Raw genomic sequence first — 19,525 nt, forward strand, 5'->3', positions numbered from 1 at the left:
TCTGGGGCCTGTGTGCGCGCTCTGGGGCCTGTGTGCGCGCTCTGGGGCCTGTGTGCGCGCTCTGGGGCCTGTGTGCGCGCTCTGGGGCCTGTGTGCACACTCTGGGGCCTGTGTGCGCACTCTGGGGCATATGTGTTGGGGAAAGTCAGGAAGGCTAACACCTACTCCTCAAACCTAACCATTTTCACAAGCCTTGCCCAATTCAAGCTGGCCTTTTATGGGGATGGCGAACACTGGGCACCGTGGGTGATTGTCAGAAAAAGAGGATTTGAGATATCATACCTCATACATATGCACTGACTTGGCATCTCATAATAAAGAGAAATGAGACATCATCCCCTCTCCCTCCAGCCAACCTTAATGGGGCCCAGTGTGAGAAGTCATGGCACAGGGTCTGGGGTGTGTAAGGAGGTACTTGTGTCTCTTTCCTACCATGCATGTGGGGAGGGGTGCTCCAATTGGGGATGCTCGAGGCCTCACCCTTCCACTGGCTCTCTCTCCCTATCTCAGTATCAGGGTAATTACCATCGGTGACTAAGGCAGGATGCTCGTGAGAAGGAGGTATTGGGTGAAGCACAGAGCAGAGAGCAGGGAGGGAAAGAAGGAAAGAGGGCGGGCAGCCGGGCTCAGGCCCAGGGAGTGTCAGGTGGGTGAGGGTGTTCCATGGGCGGGAGCTGCTCTAAGCATGCCAGGCCTCTTACTGGCTCCTCCAGCTGGGGCAGACACTGCTGCTACACCCAGCTGTGGATGAGATTCAGGAATCTGAGTTTCTGGAATTGGGGTTCTGTGCTGGGACTGACTGCTCTTGTGGAGAATCGTGTGTCAATGGGAGAGGGTGAGTATGGGGCCAGCTCTGGGCAGCTCAGGGCCAGGCTTCTCTTCCCAGCTCATGGCCTCTGTTTTGCCTCTTCCTCTTGCAGCCCTCCTGATTCTGGGGCCTGCCAGGATGGGGCCGCTGAGGCACAGCCCAGGCCCTGGGGGGCAACGGCTACTGCTGCCCTCCATGCTGCTAGCACTGCTGCTCCTGCTGGCTCCATCCCCAGGCCACGCCACTCGGGTAGTGTACAAGGTGCCGGAGGAACAGCCACCCAACACCCTCATTGGGAGCCTCGCAGCTGACTATGGTTTTCCAGATGTGGGGCACCTGTACAAGCTAGAGGTGGGTGCCCCGTACCTTCGCGTGGATGGCAAGACAGGTGACATTTTCACCACTGAGACCTCCATCGACCGTGAGGGGCTCCGTGAATGCCAGAACCAGCTCCCTGGTGATCCCTGCATCCTGGAGTTTGAGGTGTCTATCACAGACCTCGTGCAGAATGGCAGCCCCCGGCTGCTAGAGGGCCAGATAGAAGTACAAGACATCAATGACAACACACCCAACTTCGCCTCACCAGTCATCACTCTGGCCATCCCTGAGAACACCAACATCGGCTCACTCTTCCCCATCCCGCTGGCTTCAGACCGTGATGCTGGTCCCAACGGTGTGGCATCCTATGAGCTGCAGGCTGGGCCTGAGGCCCAGGAGCTATTTGGGCTGCAGGTGGCAGAGGACCAGGAGGAGAAGCAACCACAACTCATTGTGATGGGCAACCTGGACCGTGAGCGCTGGGACTCCTACGACCTCACCATTAAAGTGCAGGATGGCGGCAGCCCCCCACGCGCCAGCAGTGCCCTGCTGCGTGTCACCGTGCTCGACACCAATGACAACGCCCCCAAGTTTGAGCGGCCCTCCTATGAGGCCGAACTATCTGAGAATAGCCCCATAGGCCACTCGGTCATCCAGGTGAGAGGCCCCCTCCGTATAACTGTCAGGGTGATCCACCATTAGAAATGGGAGCCCACCCAACCAGGTGAGCGTTCCCTTCACTTAGGGGAAAAAGCTGCCAGAATACTGTAGTGAGACCCCTTCTCCCCAAACTCAGCCAGGGGAGCCTTTCCCACCCCACCCCAGCAGTGATATTACTTTCCTCTATTAGGCTACTTAAGTGACAGTGACGCAGCATATGAACAGTTTCCCCCCACCCCTAAGCAGACTCAAGCTGGGGAAACCTCTGAGAAGTGAAACTCCCGCCCTAGTCAAGTAGACCTTCTCTGCCAGCCAGGTGAGCTGAGTTGGAACAGAGGAATCACCGTTTATCCAGGTAGACTCTCTCCTGAGATGAGAGTATCTTCGCAACCAGGGACAGTTTCCCTTTAGCCAGATGAGGTTTTCCTGAAGCTGAAGGAAATAGCCTCATTTTGCCTCTTCCTGACAAAATCAAATGAGATCATTTTAGCCAGGTGTTCTAAAAACACATACTGGGGTGTCTATATACCTGCCTCCTCCCTTAGGCATGGGGTGCCCATGGGTGTGGGGTGCTTGGCACAGTGGGGTTCAGTGGGGGGTCAGTTTCCTCTGCTGAAGTTCTCAGCACCCCTCCATGGGAACTGCCCCAGGCGCTGGGCAGCTTGATGGGGCTGGGGCCTGGGAGGGAGCAAAGATAGCGTCCCTGCAGACAGGTGGGTGTATCTCCTGCTGTCATCTCAGCTCTGGCCTCCTGCCAGCCCCAGCTCCTTTCTCCTTCCCCATGGGCTGAAGATGCCTCTCTCTTTGATGTGAGGGAGCTGAGGAGGCGCGGCCTGCCCTGGACACCGTTACCCATCCTGGAAAACCCTTAGTCCTAGGTCCTCAAGTCGAAGTGGGAGATGGGTGGGAGTTTCAGCCTTTTTTTTTTTTTTAAGAGCCTGGTAGACTGGGACCTGGAAAAGGACTGAAAAACAAAAGGGAGACAGACAGTTGGGGATGGCAAATAATAATAGCCTATGTGCCAGGCACCGTTCTAAACACATGATGTGTATTATATCATTTAATCCTTAGAGTACAAGGTAAGCATTATCCCCATTTTGCAGATGAGAAACTGAGCCCATACAGATTAGAAAACTTGCCTGATATCCTACAGCTAATGAGTTCAGAGTCCACCTTTGCCGCAGCCAAGAATCTGGCTTCATAGCCTAGGTGTGTAACAGCTTTACCACCTCCCAGTGAGGTGAAGCGGGAGAGTAGGGCAGAGAGTAAGCAGGGAGCTCAGCAGGGCTGAAAAAAGAGGATGGAAGAAAACGGGCTGTGGGAATGGGGCAGAATCAGAACTGAGCAAGGATAGAAAGGAGACAGAAGCCGAGAGTCACAGACAGAGACAAAGGGAGGTGAGACAAGAGGCAGATAAGCTGGAAGACCAATCTAGAGGCAAGGGGGACTGGGGATCCTCATCATAAAGTTAGTGACAGGTAAACTGGGGTGAGGGGAGGAGAAACTGTTAAGGTTTGGCACCCAGAGATGTGAGCAGAGACCAGGGTACCTGGGGAACCGTTGTCCAGGAGTCTTCACTGTAGCAAAAGCCCAGACAGGAATAGCTGGAGTTCCCATTCCCAAGGAGGAGAGGACTGGCAGTGGCTGGAGGGCTCACTCAGTGCAGTGCCCACTACTGCATTAGCACTGATTTTTCAGAGGCAGGCGGGTAGGAGGGTAGAGGTTGGACAAGCAAAAAGAAATAAATGCTATTTAGGGAGCACTTTCCCTGTGTCAGGCATTTTTACCTGTATCATCCCATTTGATACTCGCCACAGTTCTGTGAAACAGGTTACATTATTATCCCCATTTCACATGTTCCTAGACTGAGGCTTAGGGAGGTTAAATCATTGGCCCAAGGTCACACAGTTACTTGGGAAGTGGTATAACTGGGATTTGAACCCAGGACTCTCCTGTTTTGTTACCCCAGAGACTCTACCAAGTTATGCTTATTCTCCCGTCACTCCCCACAGCCATCACATTCTGTCTGGCTGTGACCTAACTCCAGCCCTCATGTTTCTCCCTGCCCAGTAGTACCCCATGGCCATTCCCACCTGGGTCCTCTTGCCCCATTACCAACCATGTTTGTATAGAGATGGGTCGAGTGCGCGTCGGAGTTGGCGTGGGAGGGCGTGCCCGCTGACTGCAGAGGGACAGACAGTTCATTGTTTGATGCTGGGAGCCCAGCCCACTGCCAGCAGGCTCTGTGGCCTGCATCAGCCCCTCCCTCCTGGCTGCAGGCTCAGGCCGGATTCCTCGCATTGGTGCCTCGCCAGCCAGTGCCAGCCAGGAGGAGAAGTTGCTGCTGAAACAGGTTTCCCCGGTTTGACAGAGCGGTGGCTGGGGCCCGGCCTGGAGGGCTTCTCTGACCCACAACGCCACCTGACTTCTTTCAAAAGAAATACCCCAACCTGGGGCCTTCAGGTGGGCATGTGAGTCTTTACTCATGTGTGCAAACACACATATGCACAAACACATATACCTTCTCTCAAAAATCACACATAATCACACATTCTGACACAGTCATACACATACAAACATATACCTTCTCATACAAAAATATCACACATAATCACACATTCTGACACAATCATACACATACATGTGTGCAGGCGTGCATGTAGTGCACATTCACACGGGCACACACACCACCTCTACTACTCACACCTCTCCATCTCTTCAGGAGGGTTCAGGCAGGGTTCATTGGTGAAATGGCGTCCCTAGTTCTATTGGATCCTCATCCTCTCCTGGTATTTTTGTGGACCCACACGGCAGTGACAAGTGAAGTTTAATTCTGCCCTGTCCCATCTCCAATAGTTGCCTGTAGCACTGTTGAGGATTTGCAGGCTGCATTTGGGCTCTTCAGGAAAATAGGTTAGTAATGCCTGCCAGAGTGTCCGAATTGGGAAAAGGCAGTACACACATGGCTTCTGGAAAGGGAGCGATGTTGGATTGGCTGTGTCTGCCATGCTTGTTGGAAAGGACATTGGCAGCACATATGCCCCTTTATTTGCTCTCCCTGATCTAAACCGTCTCTGTTCTCCTTGTTTTTCTCTCCTGTCCCATAGGTGAAGGCCAATGACTCAGACCAAGGTGCCAATGCAGAGATTGAATACACATTCCACCAGGCACCGGAAGTTGTGAGGCGTCTTCTTCGACTGGACAGGAACACTGGACTTATCACTGTTCAGGGCCCGGTGGATCGTGAGGACTTAAGCACCTTGCGCTTCTCAGTGCTTGCTAAGGACCGAGGCACCAACCCCAAGAGTGCTCGTGCCCAAGTGGTTGTGACCGTGAAGGACATGAATGACAACGCCCCCACCATTGAGATCCGGGGCATAGGGCTAGTGACTCATCAAGATGGGATGGCTAACATCTCAGAGGATGTGGCAGAGGAGACAGCTGTGGCCCTGGTGCAGGTATCTGACCGAGATGAGGGAGAGAATGCAGCTGTCACCTGTGTGGTGGCAGGTGATGTGCCCTTCCAGCTGCGCCAGGCCAGTGAGACAGGCAGTGACAGCAAGAAGAAGTATTTCCTGCAGACTACCACCCCGCTGGACTACGAGAAGGTCAGAGACTACACCATTGAGATTGTGGCTGTGGACTCTGGCAACCCCCCACTCTCCAGCACCAACTCCCTCAAGGTGCAGGTGGTGGACGTCAATGACAACGCACCTGTCTTCACTCAGAGTGTTACTGAGGTCGCCTTCCCGGAAAACAACAAGCCTGGTGAAGTGATTGCTGAGGTCACCGCCAGTGATGCTGACTCTGGCTCTAATGCTGAGCTGGTTTACTCTCTGGAGCCTGAGCCGGCTGCTAAGGGCCTCTTCACCATCTCTCCCGAGACTGGAGAGATCCAGGTGAAGACATCCCTGGATCGGGAACAGAGGGACAGCTATGAGTTGAAGGTGGTGGCAGCTGACCGGGGCAGCCCTAGCCTCCAGGGCACAGCCACTGTCCTTGTCAATGTGCTGGACTGCAATGACAATGACCCCAAATTTATGTTGAGTGGCTATAACTTCTCAGTGATGGAGAACATGCCAGCGCTGAGTCCGGTGGGCATGGTGACTGTCATTGATGGAGACAAGGGGGAGAATGCCCGGGTGCAGCTCTCAGTGGAGCAGGACAATGGTGACTTTGTTATCCAGAATGGCACAGGCACTATCCTCTCCAGCCTGAGCTTCGATCGAGAGCAACAAAGCACCTACACCTTCCAGCTGAAGGCAGTGGATGGTGGCGTCCCACCTCGCTCAGCTTATGTTGGCGTCACCATCAATGTGCTGGATGAGAATGACAACGCACCCTATATCACTGCCCCTTCTAACACCTCTCACCGGCTGCTGACCCCCCAGACACGTCTTGGTGAGACGGTCAGCCAGGTGGCAGCTGAGGACTTTGACTCTGGTGTCAATGCTGAGCTGATCTACAGCATCGCAGGTGGCAACCCTTACGGACTCTTCCAGATTGGGTCACATTCAGGTGCCATCACCCTGGAGAAGGAGATTGAGCGGCGCCACCATGGGCTACACCGCCTGGTGGTGAAGGTCAGTGACCGCGGCAAGCCCCCACGCTATGGCACAGCCTTGGTCCACCTTTATGTCAATGAGACTCTGGCCAACCGCACGCTGCTGGAGACCCTCCTGGGCCACAGCCTGGACACACCGCTGGATATTGACATTGCTGGGGATCCAGAATACGAGCGCTCCAAGCAGCGTGGCAACATTCTCTTTGGTGTGGTGGCCGGTGTGGTGGCCGTGGCCTTGCTCATCGCCCTGGCGGTTCTTGTGCGCTACTGCCGGCAGCGGGAGGCTAAAAGTGGTTACCAGGCTGGTAAGAAGGAGACCAAGGACCTGTACGCCCCCAAGCCCAGTGGCAAGGCCTCCAAGGGAAACAAAAGCAAGGGCAAGAAGAGCAAGTCCCCAAAGCCCGTGAAGCCAGTGGAGGACGAGGATGAGGCCGGGCTGCAGAAGTCCCTCAAGTTCAACCTGATGAGCGATGCCCCTGGGGACAGTCCCCGCATCCACCTGCCCCTCAACTACCCACCAGGCAGCCCTGACCTGGGCCGCCACTACCGCTCTAACTCCCCACTGCCTTCCATCCAGCTGCAGCCCCAGTCACCCTCGGCCTCCAAGAAGCACCAGGTGGTACAGGACTTGCCACCTGCAAACACATTTGTGGGCACCGGGGACACCACGTCCACGGGCTCTGAGCAGTACTCCGACTACAGCTACCGCACCAACCCCCCTAAATACCCCAGCAAGCAGGTAGGCCAGCCCTTTCAGCTCAGCACACCCCAGCCCCTACCCCACCCCTACCACGGAGCCATCTGGACTGAGGTGTGGGAGTGATGGAGCAGGTTTACTGTGCCTGCCCGTGTGGGGGCCAGCCTGAGCCAGCAGTGGGAGGTGGGGCCTTGGTAATAACACTGCTGCCTCACCCAGGCACAGGGATTAGGCTGAGTGAAGATTAAGGGAGGGTGTGCTCTGTGGTCTCCTCCCTGCCCTCTCCCCACTGGGGAGAGGCCTGTGACTTGCCCTGAACCAGCTGCTGGGCCTTGTGTGTTGGGGGTGGTGGGCAGGTGAGCAGAAGTGGGGAGGGAAATGGGGAAGAAGTCTACTCCAAACCTAGGTCTCTATGTGAGACCAGCCCTAGGTGCTTCTCTAGGAGGGAAACAGGGAGACCTGGGGTCCCGTGGATAACTGAGTGGGGAGTCTGCCAGGGGAGGGGACCTCGCCGTTGTGCCTTCTGTGTGTATTGTGCATTAACCTCTTCCTCACCACTAGGCTTCTGGGGCTGGGTCCCACGTGCCCTTGACCCTGACAATAAAGTTCTCTATTTTTGGAGTTTTGGTTTCTTATTTTCTGGAACTGAGAGAAGAAGCGAGAGAGACTGGAAGCAGCCCTTTGTCCTCAGGTCCTACCTCAATTTCCCCTTCCCTTCTCTTTGCCTCTTGCCATATCCTAGACCTGCCCACTGTACCCCACACTATCTTAGCCTACCATCTTGCCATCCACCCCCATGTCCCTATCCACCTCTGGGAAAGTGGCCTTCCGATCAGCCCTCAAATGGAGGTGTCTGGCAGTGTATCCCCTTGCCCCATGTCTGTAGGGCTTTCTTCCTAAGAATGACCCAGAAAGGGTGGGTGGAGCTGTACCCAAGTCCTGCCCCATCTGAGGCTTGATTCTTCCAACCTGCTCAAACAGTTGCCTCTGACAGACCTCAGACTGGAGCACCTGGCAGGGAATAACATTCAGCCTTCCTGCCTTGGGTGAAGGCAGAGAACCTCTTGATTACACCAGCCACCTTCCCCCAGGGCAAGTCCTTCCCTCAAGTCCCTTCCCCAGCCCCTTCATCCCAACAACACTCAACACCCAGCAATTAGCTGGCTCTCCCCTGTGTCTCCCCACCATGATCACCAGCCTGGCCTGCAGGGAGTGGGGCCCAGGGGGAGGCAAGGGAATTCCTAAGTTCTTTTCATTGACCTGCCCTGCACCCCTGCTCTTAGGGGGTTCCCTGCTCATGAGCAGAGGCTTCCTAGTTCTGCCTTCTGCCTGTGATGCTACCTCCCTCCCCTCTTTCCACTCCTTGCTTTGGCCACCCTGGGTTGCTTGCTCTCACTCTCTCTCTCTCCGTCTCTCACTTCTTGCTCTCCTGGGTCTGCCCTGTCTCTGGTTGTGCCTGAGTTGGAGGAAGGCTAAATCATGGCTGAGGGGCCTCAGGCCCTAGGGGAGTCTCTGAGGCCAGAGGCAACCTATCTCCATGGTGACTAAAGAGGCTTGAGACACTCCCAAGAGGACCAGGCGCCAGCTCTCTCCTCTGATTCCATCCACAAACTCCCCCAATGTCCTGGGGGGGGCCCCAAAGTAAAAACTCCTGGGGTCCTTGGAGGAGTGGGGCCTGGGGAAGTGAGATCTAACCATGTCGTGACCTCCAACAACTCCTGACCTCCCATTCTTTCTCTTCCTTTTCTGTCCTTGCTGGCATTCCTTCCGTCTTTCTCCTATTCCTTTAGCATCTTCATCTCTTTTTCTTTCCCATGGTCTGAGGGATTGTCTCTTACTCAGCTCTAATCCAACCTAACCCATCCATGGAGCCACATTGAATGTCTTCTCCCAACATTCAGATACAACCAAACCACACCACCTGTTGTCAGCATCAACACACATAGGCCAAGTTTCCACTGAGTACTCAGCATGGTACTAGACCCTGATAAAAAAAAATGGCCATACTTATACAAGACAGACAAGTGAACGATGAGGCAATTGAGAGCCTTAAGAGTCGAATGAGAAGTGCCCTACTAAAGCTTTTCCTAACTTATTCCATGAAACTACTTATACTACTACTCACTTCCTTTTTTTTTCTTTTTTTTTGAGATGGAGTTTCACTCTTGTTGCGCAGGCTGGAGTGCAATGGCACAATCTCGGCTCACTGCAACCTCTGCCTCTCGGGTTCAAGCAATTCTCCTGCCTCAGCCTCCCAAGTAGCTGGGATTACAGGCATGTGCCACCACACCCAGCTAATTTGTATTTTTAATAGAGACAGGGCTTCTCCATGTTGGTCAGGCTGGTCTTGAACTCCTGATCTCAGGCGATCCACCCACCATGGCCTCCCAAAGTGCAGGGATTACAGGTGTGAGCCACTGCGCCCAACCCTCACTTCCATTTTTTTGAGTCCTTACTAGGTGTGAGGTACCATGCTAAGCACTTTGTGTGAATTAGTTCAATCAGTGCTCATAACTCTTTATGATATGGGTCATTTTAATATTCATTTTGCAGAAGTGAAAACTAGTGATGCAGCCAGATTCAAACACAAAGCAGGCGGGTCTCCTATTATCTATTATGCTATAAAAAAGGGGTTCTGTGGGGAAGTTAGTTTTGGTAGTAAGAAATTCACAATCACATTAGCCCATTAAAGGCTCTGCAGAGTCCTCCAAAAAAGGGGGAAACTGCTAGACATTTTTTTTCTTTTTTTTTTTTTTTTTGTGGCAGGGTCTTGCTCTGTCACCCAGGCTGGGGTGCAGTGGTGCAATCTTGGCTCACTGCAACCTCTGCCTCCTGGACTCAAGCGATCCTCCTGTGTAGCTGGGACTACAGGCGTGCACCACCGCATCTGGCTAATTTTTGTATTTCCTGCAGAGACAGGGTTTGCCATGTTGCCCAGGCTGGTCTCAACTCCTGGGCTCAAGCGATCTGCCCACCTCAGCCTCCCAAAATGCTGGGATGACAGGTGTGAGCTGCTGTGCCCAGCCCCAATTTTGTTTACCTCTTGAGTTTTCTGAATTTATTTTACCATATTGCCCCTCCCTTCCTTTGACCAGCACAGTGTGGGAAAACTTACACAAGACATGGAGATGGGCTTCTGGAAGGAGAAAGTCAGCTTGTCAATGATGAGCAGGATTAGGGCAGGGTCCTAATCACAGGGTCTCCTCACAGGGTCACCGTGTGAGCAAACTCCTGTGGCAGGAGTGAACCAAGTTGGAGGGAGGGAAAGGGCAGAAAAAGGAATATTCTGGCAAGAATGGAAGGCATAAGAGAAAGCTGAAAGAAGAGACTGGAAGAACTGTAGGTTGTAGAGGACATAGGTGCTTTACCAAAAGTTCTTCAGAAGGAAATAGTCCCTGAAAGCTCATGAGTGTTTTAGATGAACTGAATTTTAGAAAGTTCACTGGAATATATGGTGGGCTTAAAGGGCATAGAGATGAAGGTACAGGACTGAACCTCTTAATTTGGACTATGATGGTGGCAATGGGGGTGATGGATGGACGGATTTGGCCAAGGTTAGGGATAAAGGACCCACAGGATTCAAGGGATAATTGGATATGGGGTAAGGATGGGGAATGAGGGGAGAGCTACCAGGATTCCCAGGTAGACATCAGCCTTCTGAGTCTGGGTGATAGGATAGTGATGAGATCAGTGACCATACAGAAGCTAATTGAAGAAGAATTTGGTTTCAGACATGTTGAATCTTAAGGGCCAGTAGCCAGAGCCAATTGGAAATAATCAGTAAGTGTCTAAAGCTTCAGGACTCAAAGAATTTGAGAGAGATTTTTTTGATCTGGGCTTTTATAATTTGATAGTCATAAAATTAGAGGGAACATTAAGTGTTGGGTATAACTCAACCCTCCATTTTATGGAAAAGAATCATGGGAAAAGAGACCAAGCAACTTGCTTAGTAGGCAGGACTGAAGCCTTCAATTACCAGATATGGGTTCTGCAGGGAGGTGAGACTGCTGGCCAGTATCTTGAAAGAAAACTGGAAAGAGAAGCACCAACAACCATATAGCCCCGTGCCTCCCAGACCTCTCCTGGACCCTGTTCACCTCTACACCAGGTGGACTATACTTCTTTATGGCCTCCCGGCCCCAAATGTCCATATCAGTTTTGGGGACCTTATCAGTCATCACCCAGACCCTTCAGTGTTTTAGATCAATACAAGGATTCCAAGAACGGTCGCTTATTCCTGAAGATGAGGTGGGAGCCATCTTCAGGAACGGGGATAGTGGGGAGGCAGTTCTGGGCTACCTTACCCACAGCTCCAAAACTCCTGTCCTGACAGCCTCTTCCACCCTAGCTGCCTTGAATGGGGCTGTTAGGAGGGTAAGTCTACAAAGCCAGGGCCACCTCCCCTGGCCATCTTCATAACCTCCTATCCAGAGTTATAGAGTAAGACAAAGCACTGCCGAAGTCTTGGAGGATGGGAAGGAGCGTGGAGACTCATCAGCAGAGCCCTGGGCTTGGCTGTTTTCACCCCTGGCCTCCAGGGGCCCTGGGTCTGCGCCCTCCACAACTCCTAATTTCTGGTTGGCAGGAAAATCTGTGGCAGTCCCAAGTGGGTATTTGGGTGGCTGGCTGCTTGTGCCAAGTGCCAAGTTGAGGTTGCCAGGTTCCAGGGCTGATCGTTAACCTGTGGCAGGCATACAGGGCTGCTGGCTGGGAGCAGCCTGTAACGGTTCCACTCCCCTGACCCCTAGTCCCCAGTCCCCAGTCCCCAGTCCAAGCCTCCAAGTCTGGCTCCTCATGCCAGCAGCCCTCCCAGAAGCTACTTCCTATTTCCTGGAAGGAGTCTCCCTTTGAGACCAGCTTTCCTAATCCCTAATGGGTACCATGCCCTCCCCCCTTGTCCAGGCTCCTGGCAGAGCCCTACCCTCTCCAGTGAATATTCTATTTCCTGATGGGAGGATTGGGTAGTTTCCATTGTTCTGCTTTGTCTCCTTCCCCCAGGTGCCCTGGTTTGTTATCAGGCTCCTCCCTCTTTTTTCCACTCCCAGGCCTCTCTGGAGGGGAGTGAAGTGGGGATGGGGGGCTGAGTGGGAGGGGCCTCAGCAGGGAGTCTTCAGACTGCTGCAACATCACAAACCAGGGATGAGGAACAGAGGATAAGAAATGAAAGGTTGTCCCCTCATTTGGAAGGAGGCAGTGGCAAGAGCAGTGAGACAGGTGAGGAGCTGGAGTTTGGAGGGTGCTGTTTGGAAATGAGGGAACTAACTGTTCTGGTATTGGTGAGCTGTTTGGGAGTTAGGAGTCTGCTGCTTTTAGGAAGCTGTTCTAGAAATTGCAGGCTATGCTGGTGTTTAGAGGCTGACCTGGAATTAGGGGAGTCGGGTGGTATTATGCTACTCTGGTATTGGGCTCTACACTGTATTACAGGCCATTCTGGGATTAAAGAGAGGCTTTGCCAATATTGAGAAGCTGGGTTAGAACTAGAAGGGTTGTGCTATAACAAGTGGTTGCACTGGATGAGGGTTACTGGGGTGGCATAGGGGCTATAATAACACTGGGGCCTGCGCTGTATTGGGACTTCCAGTATGTGGGCTTGGCTATACGAGGAGCGGTCCTAGAACTCAGGAGCAGTCTTTCACGGAGGCCTGTGCTTTCGGGAGGAATGTGCTATGCTAGGGCCTGGGTCTCTGTCTCTGTTGGTTGCTGTTGAGGCCTGAGTAGGATGGTGCTTGGCTTGTACTAGGGCCTGGTATGGTGGTGGGCCCTGTGGGCAAGCTGGCTGGGCAGTAGTGACAATCTCTCTCCCTGCAGTTACCTCACCGCCGCGTCACCTTCTCGGCCACCAGCCAGGCCCAGGAGCTGCAGGACCCATCCCAGCACAGTTACTATGACAGTGGCCTGGAGGAGTCTGAGACACCGTCCAGCAAGTCATCCTCAGGGCCTCGACTCGGTCCCCTGGCCCTGCCTGAGGATCACTATGAGCGCACCACCCCTGACGGCAGCATAGGAGAGATGGAGCACCCCGAGAATGGTGAGGAACAGCACCATGGTCAGGGCACCCCAGGAATGAGTGGAAGCCTGGGAATGGTGACAAGGCCTTAAACAAATCCTCTGTGTATTGAGTTCTTGTGTACTCAGTCATCATCACCGTGCTGAGGGCTTTCAGGTATACACGCATTTAATCCCCAGAACCACTCTGTGATCTGAGAACTTTATGGCACCCACTTTACAATGGAGGAAACTGAGGCTTAGAGAGGTTAAGTCACTTGCCCAGAGTCATACATCTAGAAAGTGACAGGTTTCTCTGACTCCAAAGCTATTGCATTCAGCACCATGTTTACACGGCCACTTGGGAACAGGGACCCTGAGTGTGTTGACCAGAAAGCTCACATAATGGTGAGGAAACCTTGAGAAGGTGGGTGGCGGTCCTCTGAACGGTGGGAAGGCCTTGAGAATAGAGATTGGGCCCTGGATGCTACGGGGAGGGGGGATCAGAGAACAGAGTGACAATCTGCTGGGGAGAGGAGTGGGAGAAGGTTTGGCACCTCTTTGAGGAAGAGCAGCAGGAGGTCTGGTGAGGAGAAAGGCCTGTCTGGGAGGGATTTGGAGGGTGATGGCAAAATGGAGATGTGAGCTCGAGCAGAGGTCGGCATGGGAATGGATGGTGAGGTGTGCCGTCAGAAAGTGTGTGTGCAGTGCGTGTGCATGTGTGAAGGCGTCCATGGCAGCCTGTGGAGGGGGAGAGTGAACGAACTAAGCCAAGATGGAAAGATTCTCTAACTTGGAGCTGTCCTCAGGTCTCACCCGCTCCCTCAACTCAAAGCCTCCCCTACCCACAAAAGATGGGAGGTTTCCCTCCCCTGCCTCAGGTACAGGGCCCTTGTCTAACTTCCCAGGCCCTAGGTCTCAGAGTGTCCTCCACCCCCACCCCGCCCCTCCATGCGTGATCTCATGCCCGTCTCGTCCTTTTTGTGCCCGCGCAGAGCCGGCTGGCCGGAGCAGGCCCTGAGGCAGAGTGCCAGGTATGTGGGAGCTGCTCTGGGGTCTGGGGTCTGTGGGACTCTGCCCAGCACCCAGCCTCGCCCACCCAGTGCCCATGCTCTGCTCTGAGCCATGTTGGGTCCTTCAACTCTGCTCTGAGCTGTAGAGCCTTGGCACTTTGAGGGTTAACAACAGAGCTGTCCCCTCCTCACCTGGCACTGGCAGGAGGCCAAGCCAGAGTGGGTGGTGCCAGGGGAGCCCCTGTCCCAGGCAGTGTTGCTCAGCCATGTCCCTGGGGGGTGGGGGGGGCACTGCCTGGTGCTGTCCCTGAGCAAGGGCAGGACAGGGACAGCTGTGACAGGAAGTGCTCATGGCCCAGCCGTTCCCATGGAGATCCCCGCTGCCCAGCAACTACACCGGCTACTGCTAATGTCAGGCAGCCAACTCCTGTTCCCGTGGGTGTTCTGGGCAGGGAGCCGGGGCAAGGCCAGGGGTGGTGGCTGGTTTAGGGGCCAAAGTGAGGTGGGGAGGGGCTGCATGAGCGTGCTTGTGGATGTGAGTGTGTGCTTCTATGTGAATACCCCACATAGAAGCTTGTCCCTTCCCCCTGGGTTTAAAGCAAGGCCTTGCTGGAGGAGGGTGGGTTCAGGACCACCGGGAGCATGTGAGGCTTGAGGGGGTTCTGAAGGAAGTGATGTGCCCAATTTCATCTGAGGATAGGGGTGCCCAGTATAGTAGATTTGTGCATCCATGCCTATCTGTGTGTGTGAGAGAGGGAAAGAGAGAGAGAGATTGATTGTGTCCATCAATTCAGTGAGGATGGGGGTTTCCTCAACCCCACCTGAGGATAGATTTGCACGTTTAAGCCTGTCTGGAGATCGATGAGGCAGTATGTTTGTGCACCTGTCTGAGGACAGATTTGGTGGGTGTGTAAGAAGAGCACTGTGGGATAGGTGACGCTGGAAGGAATGTGTCTATTTAGGGCTCTGTGGCTCACGCCTGTAATTCTAGCACTCTGGGAGGCTGAGGCAGGCGGACTGCTTGAATTCAGGAGTTCAAGACCAGCCTGGGCAACATGACTAAACCCCATCTCTACAAAAAATACAAAAAATTATCCAGGCATGGTAGTGCATGCCTATAGTCCCAGCTCCTCGGGAGTGTGAAGTGGGAGGATCGCCTGAGCCTGGGAAATTGAGGCTGCAGTGAGCCAAGATCACACCACTGCACTCCAGCCTGGGTGACAGTAGTGAGACCCTGTCTTGAAGGAAAGAAAGGATAAGGCCGGGTGTGGTGGCTCATGCTTGTAATCCCAACACTTTGGGAGGTCAAGGCAGGTGGATCACCTGAGGTCAGGAGTTCAAGACCAGCCTGGTCAACCTGGTGAAATCCCATCTCTACTAAAAATCCAAAAATTAACCAGATATGGCAGTGGGCGCCTGTAATCCCAGCTACTTGGGAGGCTGAGGCAGAAGAATTGCTTGAACCCAGGAGGTGGAGGTTGCAGTAAGCTGAGATCACGCCATTGCACTCCAGCCTGGGTGATGAGAGCAAGACTCCATCTCAAAACAAAGAAAAAGAAAAAAGATAGATTGGTGTGTGTGCCTGTGTGTGTGCATGTGCGTGTGTACAGTAGGCCAGTAGGTCAATGGTGGGAGGGCATGTGTCCGTTCGAGGGTGTGTGTGCCTGTGAGTTCAGTGGTCAGGAAAGGGCGCATACTCCTGTCCTGAAGCGGGGTGTAGATGCCAGTGGGAGGCCATGAAGCAGAGCTTTGCAGAGGCTGTATGTCTGACAATTGTTCTTCCCCGCTTGCTCCTACAGACCTTCGCCCTTTGCCTGATGTCGCCATGACAGGCACATGTACCCGGGAGTGCAGTGAGTTTGGCCACTCTGACACATGCTGGATGCCTGGCCAGTCATCTCCCAGCCGCCGGACCAAGAGCAGCGCCCTCAAACTCTCCACCTTCGTGCCTTACCAGGACCGAGGAGGGCAGGAGCCTGCGGGTGCCGGCAGCCCCAGCCCCCCGGAAGACCGGAACACCAAAACGGCCCCCGTGCGCCTCCTGCCCTCCTACAGTGCCTTCTCCCACAGTAGCCATGATTCCTGCAAGGACTCGGCCACCTTGGAGGAAATCCCCCTGACCCAGACCTCGGACTTCCCACCTGCAGCCACACCGGCATCTGCCCAGACGGCCAAGCGCGAGATCTACCTGTGAGCCCCCTTCTGGCCGGCCGGCCCCCCTCCCCCAGCCGCCGGCCAGCTCCCAAATGGGCCCATTCCAGGGCCTCACTCTTGACCCCTTCAGCGTGGACTTCCTGGCCAGGGACCCAAGTGAGCATATCACTGGCCTCATGACCACGCTGGCCCTTCCCCCATGCAGGGTCCAGGTCCTCTCCCCTCCTTTCCATCTCCCAGCCCCCAGGGGCCCCTTCCCCTTTATGGGGCTTCCCCAGCTGATGCCCAAGAGGGCTCCTCTACAATGACTGGGCTCCTTTCCTTGACTTCCAGGGACCACCCCCTCGATTTGGGCAGATGGTGGAGTCAAGGGTGGGCAGCACACTTCTAACTCATTGTTACCCTCATGGCCGACCAGGGCGGGGATAGCACGCCCAATTTTAGCCCTGAAGCAGGGCTGAACTGGGGAGCCCCTTTCCCTGGGAGCTCCCAGAGGAAACTCTTGACTGCCAGGGGCTCCCTGAAGGGCTTTTGTTACCAAAGGTGGGGTAGGGACGGGGGTGGGAGTGGAGCGGAGGCCTCGTCTTCCCGTGCTGCTCCTGGGCTGGCCCACCTGCCTGCCACATGCCCACGCCTAGTCCCATCTGGGCCCCCCTTCCCTGCTGGTCATGCAGTGTCTGTATATAAGGACCTTGGAATGACGTCCCCATTTCTGCCTGATTTGCAACTTTTCTTGTTGATGTTGTGTTGTCTTGGGGGACCCCTCTGGGGGGGGGGAACCTGCCCTGTGCCCCCTCCTCCCTGCCGCAGTGCCCCCCAACCCAGGCCTCTATTGTTCCATGTTGTAAATACCCCTGGGGCCATGGTGGGATGGGGGTGCAGGCCAGGGAAACAACGGGTGGGTGGGGGTGGGGACGGGGGGAACATTTGCCTATCAGCAGAGCTGGGCTTTTATTTAATTTTTTTTAAAAATACAAATCTCTATTTTTTTGGAACTGTTGCGCTGTGCCCTGGGGGGGCATCCCCGCTCAGGCTGGCCTCCCACATCCAGATGAGCATCACAGAGGGGCCCTGAGGCTGTGGGGGGCAGCTGGACAGGGGTGGGATGACTGTGCCTCTGGCCTGGTTGGGTGAGTTGGGAGCAGGAAGGTTTGCTCAGGGGGTGGCTGGGTGCTGCTCCTGATATAGGGGGCCTGCATTCTGCCCCCTCCCTGCCCTCCCAACCCCCAGCCCCTGCCATGACTGACCCGTCAGCCTGTAAAACCACCATTGCCTTGATCTCAGGGGGTGGGAGGGCTGCCTCAGGGCACCCTGGGCTCCAGGCCCCCTTCTTCCAGTTGGGCTTCCCTTTGCCAGGGTCAGGGGTCCCATAGGGGAGGGGGTAGGGAGGTTGGGGGGCAGAGAAGCCCAGTCAGCCATGATGAGGTGGAGTTCTCTTCTTCACCTCAGGGGGCCAGGGTGTAAGGGGCGTCCTGCAGAGCCCCCATCTCCCGCTGTGGCCATCTCAAAGCCTCAGCCCCTCTTCCTTCCAAACCCCCACTGCCTTGGCCCATACCTCTCCAGCTCCCTAGGGGCCCAGGCTGGGAGGCTGGAGACTCAGGGTATGGCCCTTGCTTGACTTAGTCTAAGCTTGGGGAGGTGGTCCAAGATTGGGAGGGGTGGGTACAGGCTGCGGGGTCGTCTGGTGCCTTTGGGAGCTGTGCTGCTGGGGTCTTGACTCCTGTACAGAGACCCCACCCCCACCCAGGAAAAGCCAGGGGGCTGAAGAATCACCCTATTTATCTGCCCCTTACCCCTAACTTGGTTTGGGGTGACAGTGCTAGGAAGAAGAGCATTGTTAGGCTGGTAGCCCTGGCATACGCAGCCCTTCTATGGAGGGGAAGGGGTAGAATGGGATGGGGTGACAGCAACCAGGTCTAGGGGTTGGCCAAAGGCTCCTTTCCCTTGGGGAAGCCCAGGAAATGGGCTGGGGGCTTGTTAAAGAGACAGCCCCTTTCCCCTGCACAAATGGGGCAGGTGCAATAGTCTTGGAGTTGGTAGTATTGGGTGCCCTGCTGGTCGAACAGCGGCCTCCAGGATTGTCCTGGGTCCTGGAGGTCAGGATTTGGGCAAGAAGATTGTATGAGGCCCATTTGCTTGGTGGAGAAGGTGGTCCAGACAGGCGGCTTTCCTGGGGTCAGTGGACTCCCACTGGAAGCTCCTAGTGGCCTGGGTACCTTGCCCTGGTCTTAGAGACCCCTGAGCACTGAGCGGAAGAGCAGAGGAGCATTTTGCACAATGGAGAAGCCAGAAGAAAGAGGGTGGCCCAGATGGCTGGGAGGGCTGAGAAGCCCTTCCCACAGGCAAAGAGAGTCCCCAGCCCCCTGGTTGGGGCCAGGGCACTGGGTCTGTCACTAACTGGGCACTGGAGAGATGAAACCAAAGGTGGGCAGGGGATGGCGACAGCACTGGGGACTATCCCTGTGGGTCCTAGGTCTGTGAAGCCCCTCCCCAATGCCTGTGTCGCGTACAGTTTTATGTACCAATAGGCGACATTTGGCCAGAGGAAAGCCCCCCTCAAACCCAGCCTGACCCAGTCTGTGTCTTCCTAGAGGGGACCTAGTCGGTCCCCATCCCCCTACTTCAGAGCATGTCTCTTGGTAGGGGTAGGGTATATGGGGACATATTTCTCTCCTAGCGTCCCTGAAGCATGTCTCACATCCCAGGGTGGGGAGAAGTTCTCTGGGCATCCCTCACCTCTGGGGGCTCTCTAGGCCCTATCTCTCCCCTTGGGAGCCTCTGGGGGACATGTGTTCCCGCTGAGGACCACAGGAGCATGTCTCCCCCCATTACCCAGGCTCTCTGGGGAGCCTGTTTTCCTCCCAGGGTTCCTGGGGGTACTTAAGGCAAGTCAGTCTGGGGCCATCTCTCTTCCCAGGGAAGGGGGCTATCTCTGAAGCATGTCTGGGAAGGGATGTTTCTGGCCCTGCCCCCATCTCTTCTATGGGGGTTTCTCTGCCCTGCAGCACTTTAGGATGAGGCTGGGCATCTCTGAGTTGTCTTTTCTCCTAGGAGCCCTGGGATACCTCTCTCTCCCGAGGGTAGGGCCTCTGGAGCCATTTCTTCCCTGGGTCGGGGCTGTCTCCGGGTGTTGGGAGGGCTTGTGTTGGCCATGAGAAAGTCTCTTAAGGGGCGTCTCCACTGGGGACTTCTCTGGGAGGGGGGACTGTGTCTCGCCCGTGGGGTTTCGGGCGGGTGTGTCTGCCCATGGGGAGGGGAGACTGTGTCTCCTCTCCTCAGGTTATCTAGTGGGGAGGGGGGCCGTGTCTCTCTCGTGTGTAGGGGGG

General features: G+C 55.0%; 1 protein-coding gene across 3 annotated transcripts in view; it reads left to right on the forward strand.

Moving 5' to 3' along the window:
- The window catches only part of PCDH1 (protocadherin 1), a 23,172-nt gene extending 5,999 nt beyond the window's left edge, over window positions 1–17,173 (forward strand). The window contains exons 2-5 of one of the 3 annotated variants that reach the window (XM_011973724.1): window positions 921–1,783; window positions 4,894–7,089; window positions 12,856–13,075; window positions 15,845–17,173. In XM_011973724.1, coding sequence (XP_011829114.1) covers window positions 947–1,783; window positions 4,894–7,089; window positions 12,856–13,075; window positions 15,845–16,239 — 3,648 coding nt within the window. In that variant the 5' untranslated portion in view covers window positions 921–946 and the 3' untranslated portion in view covers window positions 16,240–17,173. Of the gene's footprint in view, window positions 1–920; window positions 1,851–4,126; window positions 4,258–4,893; window positions 7,669–12,855; window positions 13,076–15,844 lie in introns of those variants that run through there. The other 2 variants (XM_011973737.1, XM_011973729.1) reach the window with 2 other exon arrangements.
- The last annotated feature ends 2,352 nt before the right edge of the window (window positions 17,174–19,525 follow it).

Source organism: Mandrillus leucophaeus, unplaced genomic scaffold (genome assembly GCF_000951045.1).
Source record: "Mandrillus leucophaeus isolate KB7577 unplaced genomic scaffold, Mleu.le_1.0 Scaffold1003, whole genome shotgun sequence".
Classification (NCBI taxonomy): domain Eukaryota; kingdom Metazoa; phylum Chordata; class Mammalia; order Primates; family Cercopithecidae; genus Mandrillus; species Mandrillus leucophaeus.